General features: G+C 42.8%; 1 protein-coding gene across 1 annotated transcript; it reads left to right on the top strand.

Annotated features, from left to right (window-relative positions):
* Positions 1–4,808: 4,808 nt before the first annotated feature.
* Positions 4,809–14,880, top strand: LOC136441964 (sortilin-related receptor-like). Its single transcript, XM_066438530.1, has 5 exons — positions 4,809–6,219; positions 12,539–12,649; positions 13,622–13,738; positions 14,445–14,561; positions 14,870–14,880. The coding sequence occupies exons 1-5, from the start codon at positions 4,920–4,922 to the stop codon at positions 14,878–14,880; spliced, it is 1,656 nt and encodes a 551-aa protein (XP_066294627.1). The 5' UTR covers positions 4,809–4,919.
* The last annotated feature ends 10 nt before the right edge of the window (positions 14,881–14,890 follow it).

The raw sequence follows: 14,890 nt of genomic DNA, 5'->3' as shown, positions 1-14,890 counted from the left end.
AGCCTGTCTACTTAAGCTGCCATAGAGAGAGAGAGAAATGATTTAATCCAAGGTCGTAAACCCGCCCCCAAGCGGATTTAGCTGTCTGGGCGGGCGGGCATCACTTCAAGTGCCGTAGAGATATCGGAGAGCCCCCAATGGTATGATTTCCAGGCTAGGACTCAACCGCAGAAGCGAGTTTTACACTCGGCATTAGAACCATACTTTCATTGTACAATGGAGCCACTTCACTTGATTTCAAATGAAATGAAATGAAGTCCATAAAAATACAACAGACATGTACATCAAAGTTCCCAAGCATGAGTGCCACCAGGATTATTTGTACATATAATTCATCGAGGTGTTTTGCATGATGGTTTTGAGTGACAAGTATTCTCCGCAGCTTTCTCCGCAGCAATCTCAATCTCGAATACTGTAAATGTTCGCGGTGGCAGTTTTATGTTCGCGGTTTTCGGGTGAACTTTCATCCCGAAACCTTTTCCCCATCTATGACTGTGACGCTACTATTGTTTCAACCGCGATCTTAAAACCACCGCGAACACTCCATTCTCTCCCTATCTCGAAATAAAAACCACGCGAATGCATTTATCATTTTGCAAGAAGTAGTGACACTTACCCTGGAAAAAGTTGATCTCGCTGATTTCCCTCCGAGCTTCGCGCGAGAACTCAAGGCGCCAGGATCGCGCTGTGGCGAGGATTCCGCTGAGATCAGTTACGTTTAGATCTTTTTCTACCTTCTTATTTTGATCGCTACTGTGTGCCACGAAGGTCCACCGCCGTCCAGTCCAATAGAATGCTGTGGTGGCTGAGCCGATGCCGTCGTTCCTATCACCCTTGTACCACAAACGGATCCGGGAGAGCGTCATGGACTGCTGCAGATCAAACGTCAACTGCCAGGGGTCCTCATCGTCTCCGCGTCTCCAAGTCGTCATGAAGTCAGAGTCCATGACGTACCCGGCAACCCGTCGGACACCTGTTTCGTCCTCCCAGTCGTCCGCCTGTTCTACCCATGTCGGGTCGGGCTCCGTCCAGCCACCTGCCAGTAACAGCCTTTCATTAATATTTCACGGAGGTATGTACGAAGCCGGCGTCACACAGCTAACCTGATATCCAAACGTCACCGGAACGTACTGCGCCTGCGCGAAACTCTTCTATGTAATGTGCATAGGGGGTTAGAAAAAAGTACCATATTAGGTCGTGTTCACATAAATAAGGATGATATCCCGTGTATAGTTTCCAAACATTCTTTGAAGAAAGATATCTTATGCAACGGGAAAAACTATGATGCAACGTTTACCAACATCCAACAGAAAACAACAGAAAACCCATTGGCAGGTTGCTGTTGGTTGTAAACGTTTCATCACAATTTGTCCCGTTGCATAAGATATCTTTTTCGACAGAACTGTTGACGGGATATTGCCCTTACATATGCCAACACGACCTTACCTGGTACTTTTTTCTGACGCCCTATGCACATTACATGGAAGAGTTTAGCGCATGCTCAGCACGTTCTGATGACGTGCTTAACAGCACCCGAGTCCCTTCTCAGTCTAGTCTCTACCAGGCTAACTACGCCGGCTATAGGGAAAAGATTTGCCTTTCACGTTTTTTGTTTATTTGTTTTTCACGTGCAGGCTCCGTTAGGATGGTAGATTGGACCCTCTCTCTGTAGCCGAGTCCCTTAGCATACAATCCGCTCTATTTGGCCAATTTCTACAATATTTCCAGCCATCGGCGCGGATAGGCTACTTCTGTCGTCCCTTTGCGCAGAGGACAGAAGAGACTCGGGAGCTATGATAGGTTTGGATACCTGGCTATCACACATCAGAAATAAAGAACGCCAGACGATCGAGTCTCCGATCGCAAGTAGACATTTCACGATGCATGGGAATACGGTAGAAATCCAGTCGGAATATGGTCGGAATACGGTCGAAATACGGTAAGAATACGGTCAGAATACTGTCGGAAAACGGTCGGAATACTGTCGGAATACGGTCGCTGTCCTCTCAATTACTGTGTGGTAGTGCTGCGTACCGGTACTGTGTACCGGTAATGTACCGTAAAATGGATTAGGTACAGGTCCAAAATATCGGATCATGAAGTACCGGTACTGTACCGAAATAGATATACACAAAGTACATATGCTTATTTTGTGACTGATCTCTTAACCCCAAGACCTCATGCACCACCAAACGTGACCAAAGTGACACCTTGGAACAGCATAACTAATATGCAACAGATCATTCAGGCAGGAAGGGAGTTTTGATAGCAAGGCCAAGGGAGTTTGGCTGTAGGAAACCTAGTTATGTTCTTGGAATAAAGATACTGACGAGTTGAAAACAGTTTATGTATGTTTCAATCATCATTAAAGACTGAGTTCAGAAAAAAAACATTTAATTTTTCAAATTGTTTAGGTACAGGTACAGGTCCGAACCTGTACCTAAACCTTTGTACCGGTACCTGTACCTGTACCTGATGTTACGTTTAGATACGCAGCACTACTGTGTGGTAGTTAGGGATCAGCCGATGTTCGCACTTCACCGAATCCCATTCAATACAACGGGGTAGATTCTTAGGCCAAAAAGTACCCGCGAGTCTACGAATTCTCTTTTATTTGCCGAAGTCTGCCACCCAAAAGGCGCAAAACTGTTAACAACTGTAGAAGGACTTATAAATTCTTCTAAATCACATACTATTTAGGAACATGTTTTGAAATGAATTGTAACAAGTACATCATGTTTTGCGGTCGTTAGATTAGTACGTGTAAAACGTTTATTTGGTAATAAGTGCAAGAGAAAAAAAACGCTGTCCTTTCTAAGAGTGGTTAACAGTGTCTTACCAAAAGGTTTTAAAAAGTCGTCCAAAAGGGGATTACCTTAGCTGGAATAGCTATTCATACTGTTAAGCTGTCTCGACCACCATTCCATTATGACTACAGTATTCTATAAATGTACATTGGATAACAATAGTTCAATCAATCAATCAATCAATCAATCAATCACTAAATCAATCATTCGCGAGCATCAGGGACTGATGCATAGCGGCTACAGACATGTGTGGCCAGTTCACACCAGGTTTGTCTACTCTAGGCGTAGACCCTCAAGTCAGTTCTATAACTAAAGTTGCTTACCCGCAAATGAACCTGGCAGACAGTAGTACAGACCCCAAAGCAGTGCTAGTGATATTCTGAATGGCCACAGGTTTCCCATTCCGGCCCTTGTTCTGCAACTACAAATATACAGCGACCCTGCATCTAAACTGCCCCTCAACTCTTCCGTCGTGCAGCATTTACCATAGCGTGCACCGCCCGAATGATTTTATCAACTGGCTTGATTGATGAAAAATTGTAGCCTACGTTACAGGCTCTTCGATGGCGTTTCACTATGGCTTACTAACCGTGTTCTGATGGCCATCGCTTACATCAGCCGGCCGCTTCATTTGAGGCTAGGTAAGTGGCATTTTTATTTGCAGATTCGGATATCACGTGGTGTTATTTCGATCTTTTTTTCTGACTCGTCTGTCGAAAATCGATCAAGGAATGTTATGTTTGTTTTTCATTGGCCATCTAAACCTGCAACAAATGCCATAATCATATCCCAATCCGAAACCAAGACCATACCGAAATTAGGCTGGTGAAAACTACTCGAAAACCTGCCGACGCAAATATATGGCATTCTAAAAATGCCCCATGCAAGAATAGACTATTCCGATTTTTTTTGCGTGTCCTTGTCGGAATCGGGAATGAAGAAAAACAGGTGTAGATTTTACAAGTCGCGTAATTACCTATAAACTTTGTATACTGACTGCGGAATTACCTATAAACTTTATATACTGACTGCGTAATTACCTATAAACTCTATAGACTTAATAAGCTAGGACAGGTGAAAACATGTAGACTTAAAATTGTCAACAGCTGAATGACCTATAACCCCGGAAACATTTGGAAGGCAGCCAATGATAGTCGTACACGTCACATGATGCGTCATCCATGCATGTCGTGCTGTCCCTGTCTGCCTTAAGGATAGTTTTTGATATATTCGACTTCAGATAGGAACATGTAGTTTTTGTGTAATCAACTGGAGTATTTTAATGTGCTTTTTAAATTGTAAGAAATGTAATGAAATTCAGATGTGTCCTCAGATCGGACATGCCTGCGAAGTTGGTTTTACAACAAAGATTGATTGATTGATTTGTCTTGTATTTAAATTGCCATGATCCTGCTGAGTTGGTACCAGTCTATTCGCAAAGGACAATAAGCTCCACCCGCTTGTAAATTCAGGCATTTCCAGACCCGTGCAAGCACTCACCCGAACATTGTTAATCATTTTGGCGTCGCATACCACTGATAATTAATTTTACCTTCTCTGGTGTTGTCACGTATCCTGTTGAGTTGGTACCAGTCTGTTCGTAAGGACACTAAGCTCCGCCCACTTGTAACTTAAGGCATTTCCAGACCTGTGCACGCACTCTCCCGAATATTGTTGATTATTATGGCGTCGCATACCACTGATAATTAATTATACCTTCTCTGGTATTTTCAAGTATCATGTTGTGTTGGTACCCATCTGTTTGTGAGGACACTTAGCTCCGCCCACTTGTAACTTAAGGCATTTCCACTTGTAACTTAAGGCATTTCCAGACCTGTGCACGCATGGTCCCGAATATTGTTAATTATTTTGGCGTCGCACACCACTGATTATTAATTATACCTTCTCTTGTATTTTCACTTATCCTGCTACGTTGGTACCAATCTGTTTGTCAGGATACTTAGCTCCACCTACTTGTAAATTAAGGCATGTCCAGACCTGTGCACGCATACCACAAGACTGTTGACTGATTTGGCGTCGCACACTACTGTGTCAGGTAGTCCCAGCGAACGGGAATCCACCAAACCCCCACCCCCCAACAACAAGCAAATCATGGCGACCGGCTTGCTTCTATTTGTATGCCTGCTCTCCATCGACCGTGCCTCTCCTCAGATTTTCGGCACAGGCGACGAATGTCTCGAGCCCGACTTCTTCAGATGTGAAGCAAGCGGACTCTGTCTCACTTCAATGTTCAAATGTGACGGCGTGGTTATATGCCCAGACGGTTCTGATGAGAACGATTGTCAGAGCAAGGAGTGTCCTTCACCCGACTATCTCAAGTGTGAAGGTAGCGGAGCCTGTATTCCGCCAGAATGGCAATGTGACAGTCATAACCATTGTCCAGACAGTTCAGATGAAGAAGATTGCTGGAGCAAAGAGTGTTTCTCACCCGACGACTTCAGGTGTGACAGTAGTGGTGCCTGTGTTTGGTCAGGATGGCAATGTGACGGTCACAACGATTGTGAGGACGGTTCAGACGAAGAGGATTGCTGGAGCGAAGAGTGTTTCTCACCCGACGATTTCAGGTGTGAAAGTAGCGGAACCTGTGTTCCTCTATTGACTCAATGTGACGGTCAGAACAATTGCCCAGACGGTTCAGACGAAGAGAATTGCTGGAGCAGAGAGTGTCCCGAGCCAGACGATTTCAGGTGTGAAATTAGCGGACTGTGTATCCCTCTAATGTCACAATGTGACGGTAATGTCAATTGCCCAAACGGTACGGACGAAGAAGATTGTTGGAGCAAAGAATGCGAGACACCCGACGATTTCAGGTGTGAAAGTAACGGAGCCTGTATCCCTCTCGCCTCTCAATGTGACGGTGAAGACAACTGTGCAGACGGTTCGGACGAGAAAGATTGCTGGAGTAAAGAGTGCCCTTCATCCGACGATTTCAGGTGTGAAAGTAACGGGACCTGTATCCCTCCAGAGCGGCATTGTGACGGTTTCATCGATTGTCCGGACGATACGGATGAGAAGGATTGCTTGACCGAAGAGTGTCACACACCCGGCTATTTCAAGTGTAAAAATGACGGCGTTTGTGTTCACCCATCTCGACAATGTGACGGGAAAGATTACTGTGAAGACGGCTCCGATGAGGAAGATTGCAGGAACAAAGAGTGTCACAACCCGAACTTTTTTAAGTGTGAAGGAAGTGGAACTTGTTTCTCTCCATTGTCTCAGTGCGACGGTCACGATTTCTGTCCAGACGGCACGGATGAGCGGGATTGCTGGGGAAAACAGTGTCCTGAGCCCGACTATTTCAAGTGTGAACCCCGTGGTCCATGCATCCGTGTCACGGAGCGCTGCGATGGCGTCGTTGACTGTCACGACGGATATGAAGAGAGTAGCTGCGGTAAGCTCACGTTCTTATAATGTTATTCATACAACACTTGGAGGAGTGGATTCATTGTGAATATTGCAAATGGTTTGACATTGTCGTTGGGGCGAGTCATACTGGTTCTGTTTAATAATAATATCAGGTGTATTTGCAGCCAGTGCCACAGGCAGGTACCCAATGTGTAGGGTAATGAGGCTGTTTAACGTGTTCGAGGCACCTCCTCGAGCACGGGACCCCCGTTTTACGTCCCTCCCGGAAGACGATTTCGTGGAAAGCTTCGTGAGGCTACAGCAATCCGGACGTCCTTGGTTGGTCCCCCATCCAAGCACTGTCCGGACCGCGCGTTGCTTAACTTCCGAGATCGAGGGATCGGGTGTATCCAACGCGCCACGCGGCCGTAGCGATTTACTTGTACAATATGTCAGAATGGAATCATCAATGTTTTAGAAGGTCTGAAACGCAGCTTTTATTTTCCGACAAAATGCACAAAATGAATGCACAATGTATTTAAATCTAATACCATCATAAAAGATCAAACATCGTTGTAAACCACAAATATTGGGAAAAGAACCACTGTTTTGCTTCAGCCGCTATCTCACTAGACTGTGGCACGTTGGCGGAAGGTTATGAATGGTCAACGCCAACGTGCCACGCACAATGACATCTTGCTGCCCTATTATCACCAATGTACCGCTTGAAATGGTGAATGAATTCAACATTTAAAAACAACGCAAGTGGCATTAATCTTATTGATCCTTAAGAAGGCGACAGTGGTCGTTGAATATCAAATCCGTGTATACCTTAGGGTTGGAATAAAGTTTAGTATTGTACTATGGTGATTACTACCAACGCAGAAGAGCTTGCATGATAACTACGTACAAAGGTATATTCGAAAACATGATTTCTATTAATAATAATCATATTTTTGCATTCTCTCGCTAACGGGTCGCCCAAGTTTTCTCACATGTCACTTGCTGTATGTATAAAATGCTGTATGCGGGAGGTCAGACTAAATAATACAACTGGAAATACTTGAACTGTTTGTGTGAATAGCCCAAATACTATGGTGTCCAGGTATACTTTTACTTCTTCTTTTGGCAGCTTACATTTTTTACATTGGTTAACACTGAAGTAGAGGTACAAATACCTTGGGATAGTCTTTCAAGTGGCGTACCAAATTCAGCTATCTTGTTTCGAAACGACCTGTTTTAGATCCTTGTTGGTGAATGGTTATGTCCCTGCCTGAATAAAATTTCACGGCATCAAAATCCGACTACGACCTACGAGAAATGTGACCCAGCCGTAAAAATAGCAATAAAATATTTATTTGGACAGACGTATAAAGCTTAGCAGCATTTGAAATCCATTTCAATCTGTTTTTTGACAAGCAAAATGACCTGGTTGACTCCATGTTGAGCAAAGTTTATCACATGTGTAGTGTCATCGCCCGTAACAAACAGGAGATAGATGGATCAATGGAAGGTTCAACGGATAAGTAGAAAATCTGTTTATTCCAGTATTAGAAGAATGAACTTAACCAATATATGACAGCTACCATAGCTATATGAATAACTACGTACAAAGATAGGTATCGTCGAAATCATTAACTCTATTACATTTTTTGTATTCCCTTGCTAATGGGTAGCCCCAGCTTTCTCTCATGTCCTTTGTTAGAAGTTAGACTGAATAATTCAACTACAAATACCGCAACTGCTTCTGAAAATAACCCACATCTTATGGTGACCATGTGTACTTTATTTTACATTATCCTGTTGAAAGCACTAAAGTAGAGGTTGAAATATGTTATTAGACAGTGATTATTTTAGGTCTGATCTTTTCTGCCTCCATGTTAGATATAATTCCAATATTTTTTCTTCTTAATTGGCTCTTTCTGCCAGACAAGGGAAATATCTCTACTCCTGAAAAGCTAAATACAAAATATGAATTTTCAAACAAAACGCTAAATCTTACAACTTAATATTGTTCATCCCTCTGTGATAGTTTGTTTGTTTATTTTATTTATTTAACCAGGAGTACAGTATCGCCTGGCGGCGTTTTTCAACGATTCCTGGGGGGTTCAACCCCTTACATAATAGTACATAGCAACAATAGAAATTCAAATGATAACAAATAATACAGGAATTAACTTAAAAATATAACTATTCATCAAACAGAAATCCTGAGTTAGATAATAACTGAAATAACGATAACGTAATAGGCTAGAAATATTTAGCCAAAACATAATGATGAAGAATCAAAACAATGACCCAAACTCAAATATAAATAAACAAGAAGTGAATTTGCATATCAATGGGAAAATCATAAGAAAACTCATGTCAAAAATGTGGGTCTCTACAAACGTCAAACATAACAGAGAAAAGAAAAGTCGACTAGAAAGGAGTTTGTATACATATATCAATGTTTGGCAGGGAGGCAGTGGACATCATATAGCTGTTTGAAAACTGGAAGTGATCTGGCTGATTTAAGATGTTGTGGTAATGTGTTCCAAAGTGCAGCCCCCGAGGACGAGAAGGCTCGTCTTCTGTATTCCAAATGTGTCATTGGCAACTGAAGGCCGCCTTGTGCTCTTAGGCGGGTGTTATGGGTGTGTACATGGGACAACTGGGTGAACATTGCAGTGATGTACAGAGGAGTCAGGCCGTTAAGGGCCTTGTAGACAAGTGTAGCTTTACTCTTCTTGTGAATTTCGGCTACTGGGAGCCATCCTAGTGTGTTGAGAAGGGTTGATGTAGGAGTGTACCGGTCACAGCCAAGAATTACCCGACCTGCTCTTTTCTGCAGCTTTTCAAGCTTGTCAAGGTATCCCTTCCCTCCCTGGTCCCAAACTGTGCTACAGTAGTTGATGTGGGGTATGAATAACGTTGTGTACATTAACCGAAGAGCCTGACTGCTGACATATGGCTTAACGTACTTGATAATGCCAATTACCTGAGCGAGTTTCTTGAAAATGTGTTCGAAGTGATAGCTCCACTTAAGTACGTTGTCAATGGTAACCCCCAGGTATTTGAAAGCATTTACTTGCTCCAGTCTGGCCCCGTCTAGTGTAATATTAAGCTTTATATTTGTCACATTCATTCCATGTGTACCTATGAGCATTGTTTTGCACTTTGTAGGGTTCAGAGAAAGTTTGTTGGCAGCAAACCAATGAGAAAGCCGGGTTGAATGTTTTCTCCAGAGTGTGAAAGCTTCGCGCCGCAAAATATAAAATAGTATCATCGGCGTACATGGAAACTTTACACGACTGGATGCAATTTGGTAGATCGTTTATGTAAACGATAAACAGAAGTGGACCCAAAATGGATCCCTGCGGTACACCACAGGTGACAGAAGTTGAGGAGGATAAAGCTGAGCTTACACCCGTGCATTGCTGCCTACCAGTCAAGTAAGACTTAAACCAGCCACAAGCTGAGTCTTCCACGCCATAGCATTTTTTAGTTTTAGAAGAAGTATGTCGTGATCTAGCGTGTCAAACGCTCTTGACAGATCACAGAAAACTACACCAGTTAGCTCTTTCTTTTCTATGGATTGAGTCCAGTCTTCCACCACAGAGTGTAACGCTGTCTCACATGAGTGTAGTTTTCTAAATCCAGACTGACAGGATGTTAGCAGTCCGTGGTGGCTCAAGTATGTGTACAGTTGGTTGTGCACTACTCTCTCAAGAATCTTTGATACCCCCGACAGAAGGGACACAGGACGGTAGTTATTCGGATTTGTTTTGTCGCCCTTTTTGTGTATCGGCGTGATTTTGGATTGTTTCCACTTTTGTGGAAACTCTCCGGTACTCAGTGAAAGGTTGAACAGTTTGGTGAGAGGACGACCGAGAATACGTGCACCAACTTTCAAGAGCCTATTGTCGATGGTATCTAGTCCAGTTGCTTTATTAGCTTTGAGGCTGGACAGTAGATTTATGACAGACTCCTCAGTGACGGGAGTAAAAGAGAAAATACTGTCAGCGTTGTTGACAAACTGAAAAGGGCTAAAGTGGGGAACAGTGTTTGAGATTGACTTATACAAGTCATCTATGACTTTGTGGAAAAACTTATTCAAGTATTCCGCTATTCCCAACTTGTCAGTAATATTCTGATCTTCATGCTGGATACAGTTGATGGTATTAGGTGTTTTACTTGGAAGTAAGTTGCGGATGGCTTTCCACATTCCAGACTGTCCCTCTTCAGACCCTTGTATAACTGACTGAGATGCATGCTCTTTTTTGGCTTTACGACACAGGTAGTTTACCTTGTTCTTTATGCACTTGTATTCTAGCATTTCCCTTGGGTTACCTGATTTCTTAGCCTCTTTGTACAGTTGATCCCTGAGCGAAATAAGCTGTCTCAAGTCGTCGGTAAGCCATGGGGCCGGCGTACCTCTGACCTTGAGCTTCTTGGTGGGAGCATGTATGTTGGCTACACCTACGAGCAGGTCTTCCCATGTCTCAAGCTGCTCATCAACGGTTGTAAAATTCTCTATCATGTCCCACGGTACTTGCGATAAGTCATACAGATACTTTTCTTCACTGAATTTTTTGTAGTTCCTTTTATAAGTAATATTTGGCTGTGTTCTGGGGCTTTTCACAGTGTGAAATGCGAATGTCATTGCGTGGTCGCTGAAACCACCTTCATATGTGCCATGGTTATGCAGGTGTGACTTCTCATTTGTAAGGATTACGTCTATGGAGGTGCTAGTGTTTTGTGTGATTCTAGTCGGTGTGGTTATGATGTTTTCAAGTTGATACAGCATACAAGAAAATCTAAGTTTGCCGATGGGACCTGAGTTGTCAGTAGACAAAGAATCACAGTTTAGATCCCCCATAATTATGACTTCCTTGTGCTCGTCACATACCTTGTCCATGCATTCCTCAAATTTGTTGAAAAATGTGTGGTCATCGGATGGAGGGCGATACATGCTACAGACTAAGATACTCTTCCGGGAGGGTGGCATAATTTCTGCCCATATGGCCTCAAGGCCCGGGACTGAAAAATCCGGGCGGGATTTAAAAGGGATCTTACTTGAAATATACAACGCAACACCCCCTCCATGCCTTGAGCCACGGTCATGTCTAAGTACATTATACGAGTTGATTGACAGGAGATTGTCAGTAACCGTTTCGTCTAACATTGTCTCAGTTACAGCAAGAATATCAGCATTACTGTTTTCTAAAAACACTTCTACTTGTGGTTTTTTTTTCAACAGACTCCTAATGTTTTGATGAGCAAATAATAGCCCTTTACAGTGGGATTTAACAGGTGCATCAGAGATTATGTGATACTTTTTATTAGAAGGTGCATTATCATCGACAGTGACGCTGCAGGTATTACATGATACACAACTAGTATTAGTGCCGTTACCTACATCTTGGCGGCAGTGTCCACAAGGGAATCTCTGGGCCCTGGGTCCTGGGTTGGTTGAGATGTCACCAGATAGCAGTAGAGCCAGGCATGAGAGTGTGTTCAGAGTTCGTTGGGTCCTACCACTTCGGGAGGGTGATGGCGCAACAAGCTTCAGACCATTTAGTCCATAGTTCATCTTTCTAATGTTTGAATCCAATAACGTCCAGTCACCTGTTTCAGCACTTACTTTGCTGTCGATCTTGTTCCATTTCGGTATAACAACAGGTCGCGGGAGTACAGCCAGGAGTAGTACAACAGCAAATACTGCCCTGTGGATGCCGAAAGTGGCAGCGCCCCTTACACTACCTATACAACACTGAAACAGCAGCATGATTGATTACCAATATACTTACTTATGCTTCACATTTGAAGACATTCGCAGTCTCTCTAAGAATACAAAATCATGGGCGTACAAATTACACAGACCAAGATGGATACTTGCTACCCCTTCAGAAAGTAAATGTTCGTTTTGGAGCGAAAAAGTAGCAAATTTCACGAAAAGGTTTCACAGAAAGTATGGATATATACTTATCTGTACAATTTGGCTAATTTCGGGAGTCGATGGCAAAGGAATATAGGGATTTTCAGTAGATAGAAAACTGAAAATGCAGGGGAAAATCACATGGCATCCATCTTGGATCACATTGATATGCAAATTCTAATTTTGTTAATTTTGTGCTTTCATTTATTTGTTTGTTTGAACTTTTGTCTATTCGTGATAAGCTCAAATCGGCCTGCAGGCCGCTTTTCATTAAGGTCATGAGGAAAAATATGTAGGATAAAGAATTCTTAGGTTTTATCAACAAACCAAGTTCACTTTGGTGTTTTGACTGCTTGGACATGGGGCACTGGTATGAGAGTAATTGCTAAGTGTACATGTGTATAGTGTAGTATGTTTAGGTTGTTGGACGTTATATATTTCACAGTGTGTACCAGTGTCGAGTTCCGGTGTGAACACAGTAGCAGATGTGTGGCATCATCTGCAGTGTGCAATGGCATCCTCGACTGTGACGACGCATCGGACGAGCAACTCTGCCGTGAGTTTTATACAAGTTACATATTGCAAGAACGTTTATAGTAACCGGTGCAATGGCCTAGCTGGTAGAGTATTCGCCTTGCATACGATAGGTCGTGAGATCGATCCCCGACCAGATCAAAACAAAGAATTTAAAAATATTGCTTTATCTGCTTAGCACTTATCAATTAGGAAAGAATGACAGTTAAACACACAGAACTACGTACCAGCGGACTAGCCCCCTGTTGTATAGTGGCTTGTACAAATGTTTGACCAAAGGGTTACTGAAATGGAGATGGGTGCCACAACTATGTCTTATCAAGATGAAATGGTCACGTTAACTTCGACTACAGTGATTAGAAATGGATTAAATGTCAGGAAATAGCGTAGTGCAAGGTGCAAATATGTCACAAGCCCCAACAGTAAGCAACTTTCAGTAGCTTTATGATCTATGCAATGGTGTTCAGATCTGCTAAACAATTGTCTCACTGAGAGTCCCTATGACATGCGCCCCGATGTACCTACCTTCAGGCACAATGCCCCTGAGAAAGGCACTTAGCACAAATTTCCTCACTTCACTCAGGTGTAAATGAGTACCTAGCATTCGTTAGAGACGTCCCTTGAATAGGACGTTAAATGGAGGTCCAGTGTTTGAGGAGAGTTACACCTTGAGGACGTAAAAGAACCCACCACATCTTTCGACAAAGAGATAATAAACAATAAAAACGGTAACAAGGCACATCTAAATGTGTTTACAGAGTGACTTAACGTATGATATTCAGATTATGAAAAGTAGGAAGTTATTTTAGATACGTACTAGACGGTCTGGGTTTTACACTAACAATCTGTGATGAAAAGCAATGTTACAATGCTTAGGCTATCTGAGAGCTATCCGGTATGACCATCATGCATATACGCTATATACAATATTAAGGCAGGTCGTTCAGTACGAAATTACGCAGATGACGTTTCTTTCAAATCTGAATTTCTTCAGAGTCCTGTGTAGAGAAGGGGCTGTGGCAGTGTGACAGCGGCAAATGCATCAATAACGCCTCGGTGTGCGACGGAGACAAGGACTGCCCTTCTGGGGCAGACGAGGAAAACTGCCACGGTAGGTTCTGATATGTTTGTCCGTGCTTTGTAGGTAATTGTAGTGCACGGCTGCGTCCTAATGCTTATTTTTCTAATTTTTCTATTTTTAATAAACTAGATAAAAACATTCTTGTGAGCTGAATCTTATGATGCTGGCTCCATTCCCTGGGTCGCGGAGTGATACAAGTTTCTAAGATCACAGTCCATGTACCTGATGATAAAGTTGTACAAGCTACATAGGTCACAATTGATATGCCTTATGACAAAGCAGTGCGGAAGCTGATATTCTTTCCCTCGATTTGACTTATTATTTTTTGTCTTGGGCACCAGGTATTTTTTGCAAACATAATATTTAATTCTGTGACTAGTTTCACCAGGTTGGTAAGTCACTGAATAAAAAGACTATTTTTACACAACCAAGAGATTTATTCCACCGACGTTTCGGTGACCATCTGTCACCTTCTTCAAGGCAATTCTGACTGGTTCACATAGCAATGCAGCACAGGTGTTGCTGCTTATACATAATGAGATGCATTCCCAAACGCAAAATATTTACATATGACAGATCACAGGAGATGACATCACTATGCGGTCCAAAACGTACAGAAGTGTGACAGATAGTTAATTCAAAATGTTCATCGAGTGCAAATTTGTCTCAGAAACATTTGTATGCTTGACTTTCAGTTCATGCCGTTGACATTTTTATATTTTTTTTTTGCTAACAGCTCCCTGCAACGGTCTCCAGTTGTTGTGTGACGGGAGGTGTCTACCGAAATACCGCGCCTGTGACGGGCTGGAGGACTGTTTGAACGGGGAAGACGAGATGAACTGTACAGATAGAGGTGGGAGTTTGTTAACGTATGTTTGTCCGACAAAACGAATAACGTTACAGGTTCAAAAAGCTGCTGTTATCAAAAGGCGTTAATAAGGATTTAATCATTTGTGTGTTACCTCCATTATAGGCAGGGGTATTGTTTTGGGGATGTCTGTGTGTCTGTGTGTGTGTGTGTGTGTGTGTGTGTGTGTGTGTGCACACGTGTGTGTGTTTGTGTGTGTTTTTGTTTGTTTGTGTGTGTGTGTGTATCTGTGTGTTTCAAACATTTGTAGTCAGCAACTCAAGAGCCTCTGGTTGGACTGTGTTGATATTTAGTTTATGGGTAGGTCTATGGAA

This window comes from Branchiostoma lanceolatum, chromosome 9 (assembly GCF_035083965.1).
Source record: "Branchiostoma lanceolatum isolate klBraLanc5 chromosome 9, klBraLanc5.hap2, whole genome shotgun sequence".
NCBI classification, from domain to species: domain Eukaryota; kingdom Metazoa; phylum Chordata; class Leptocardii; order Amphioxiformes; family Branchiostomatidae; genus Branchiostoma; species Branchiostoma lanceolatum.
This window is presented reverse-complemented; position numbering and strand designations above follow the sequence as displayed.

Excerpts from the sequence above, each read along its gene's own strand:
- LOC136441964 (XM_066438530.1), top strand. The coding sequence starts at position 4,920 with ATGGCGACCGGCTTGCTTCTATTTGTATGCCTGCTCTCCATCGACCGT. Across the intron at positions 6,220-12,538 it reads ATATGAAGAGAGTAGCTGCG|TGTGTACCAGTGTCGAGTTC; the intron begins GTAAGCTCACGT and ends TATATTTCACAG. Across the intron at positions 12,650-13,621 it reads ATCGGACGAGCAACTCTGCC|AGTCCTGTGTAGAGAAGGGG; the intron begins GTGAGTTTTATA and ends GAATTTCTTCAG.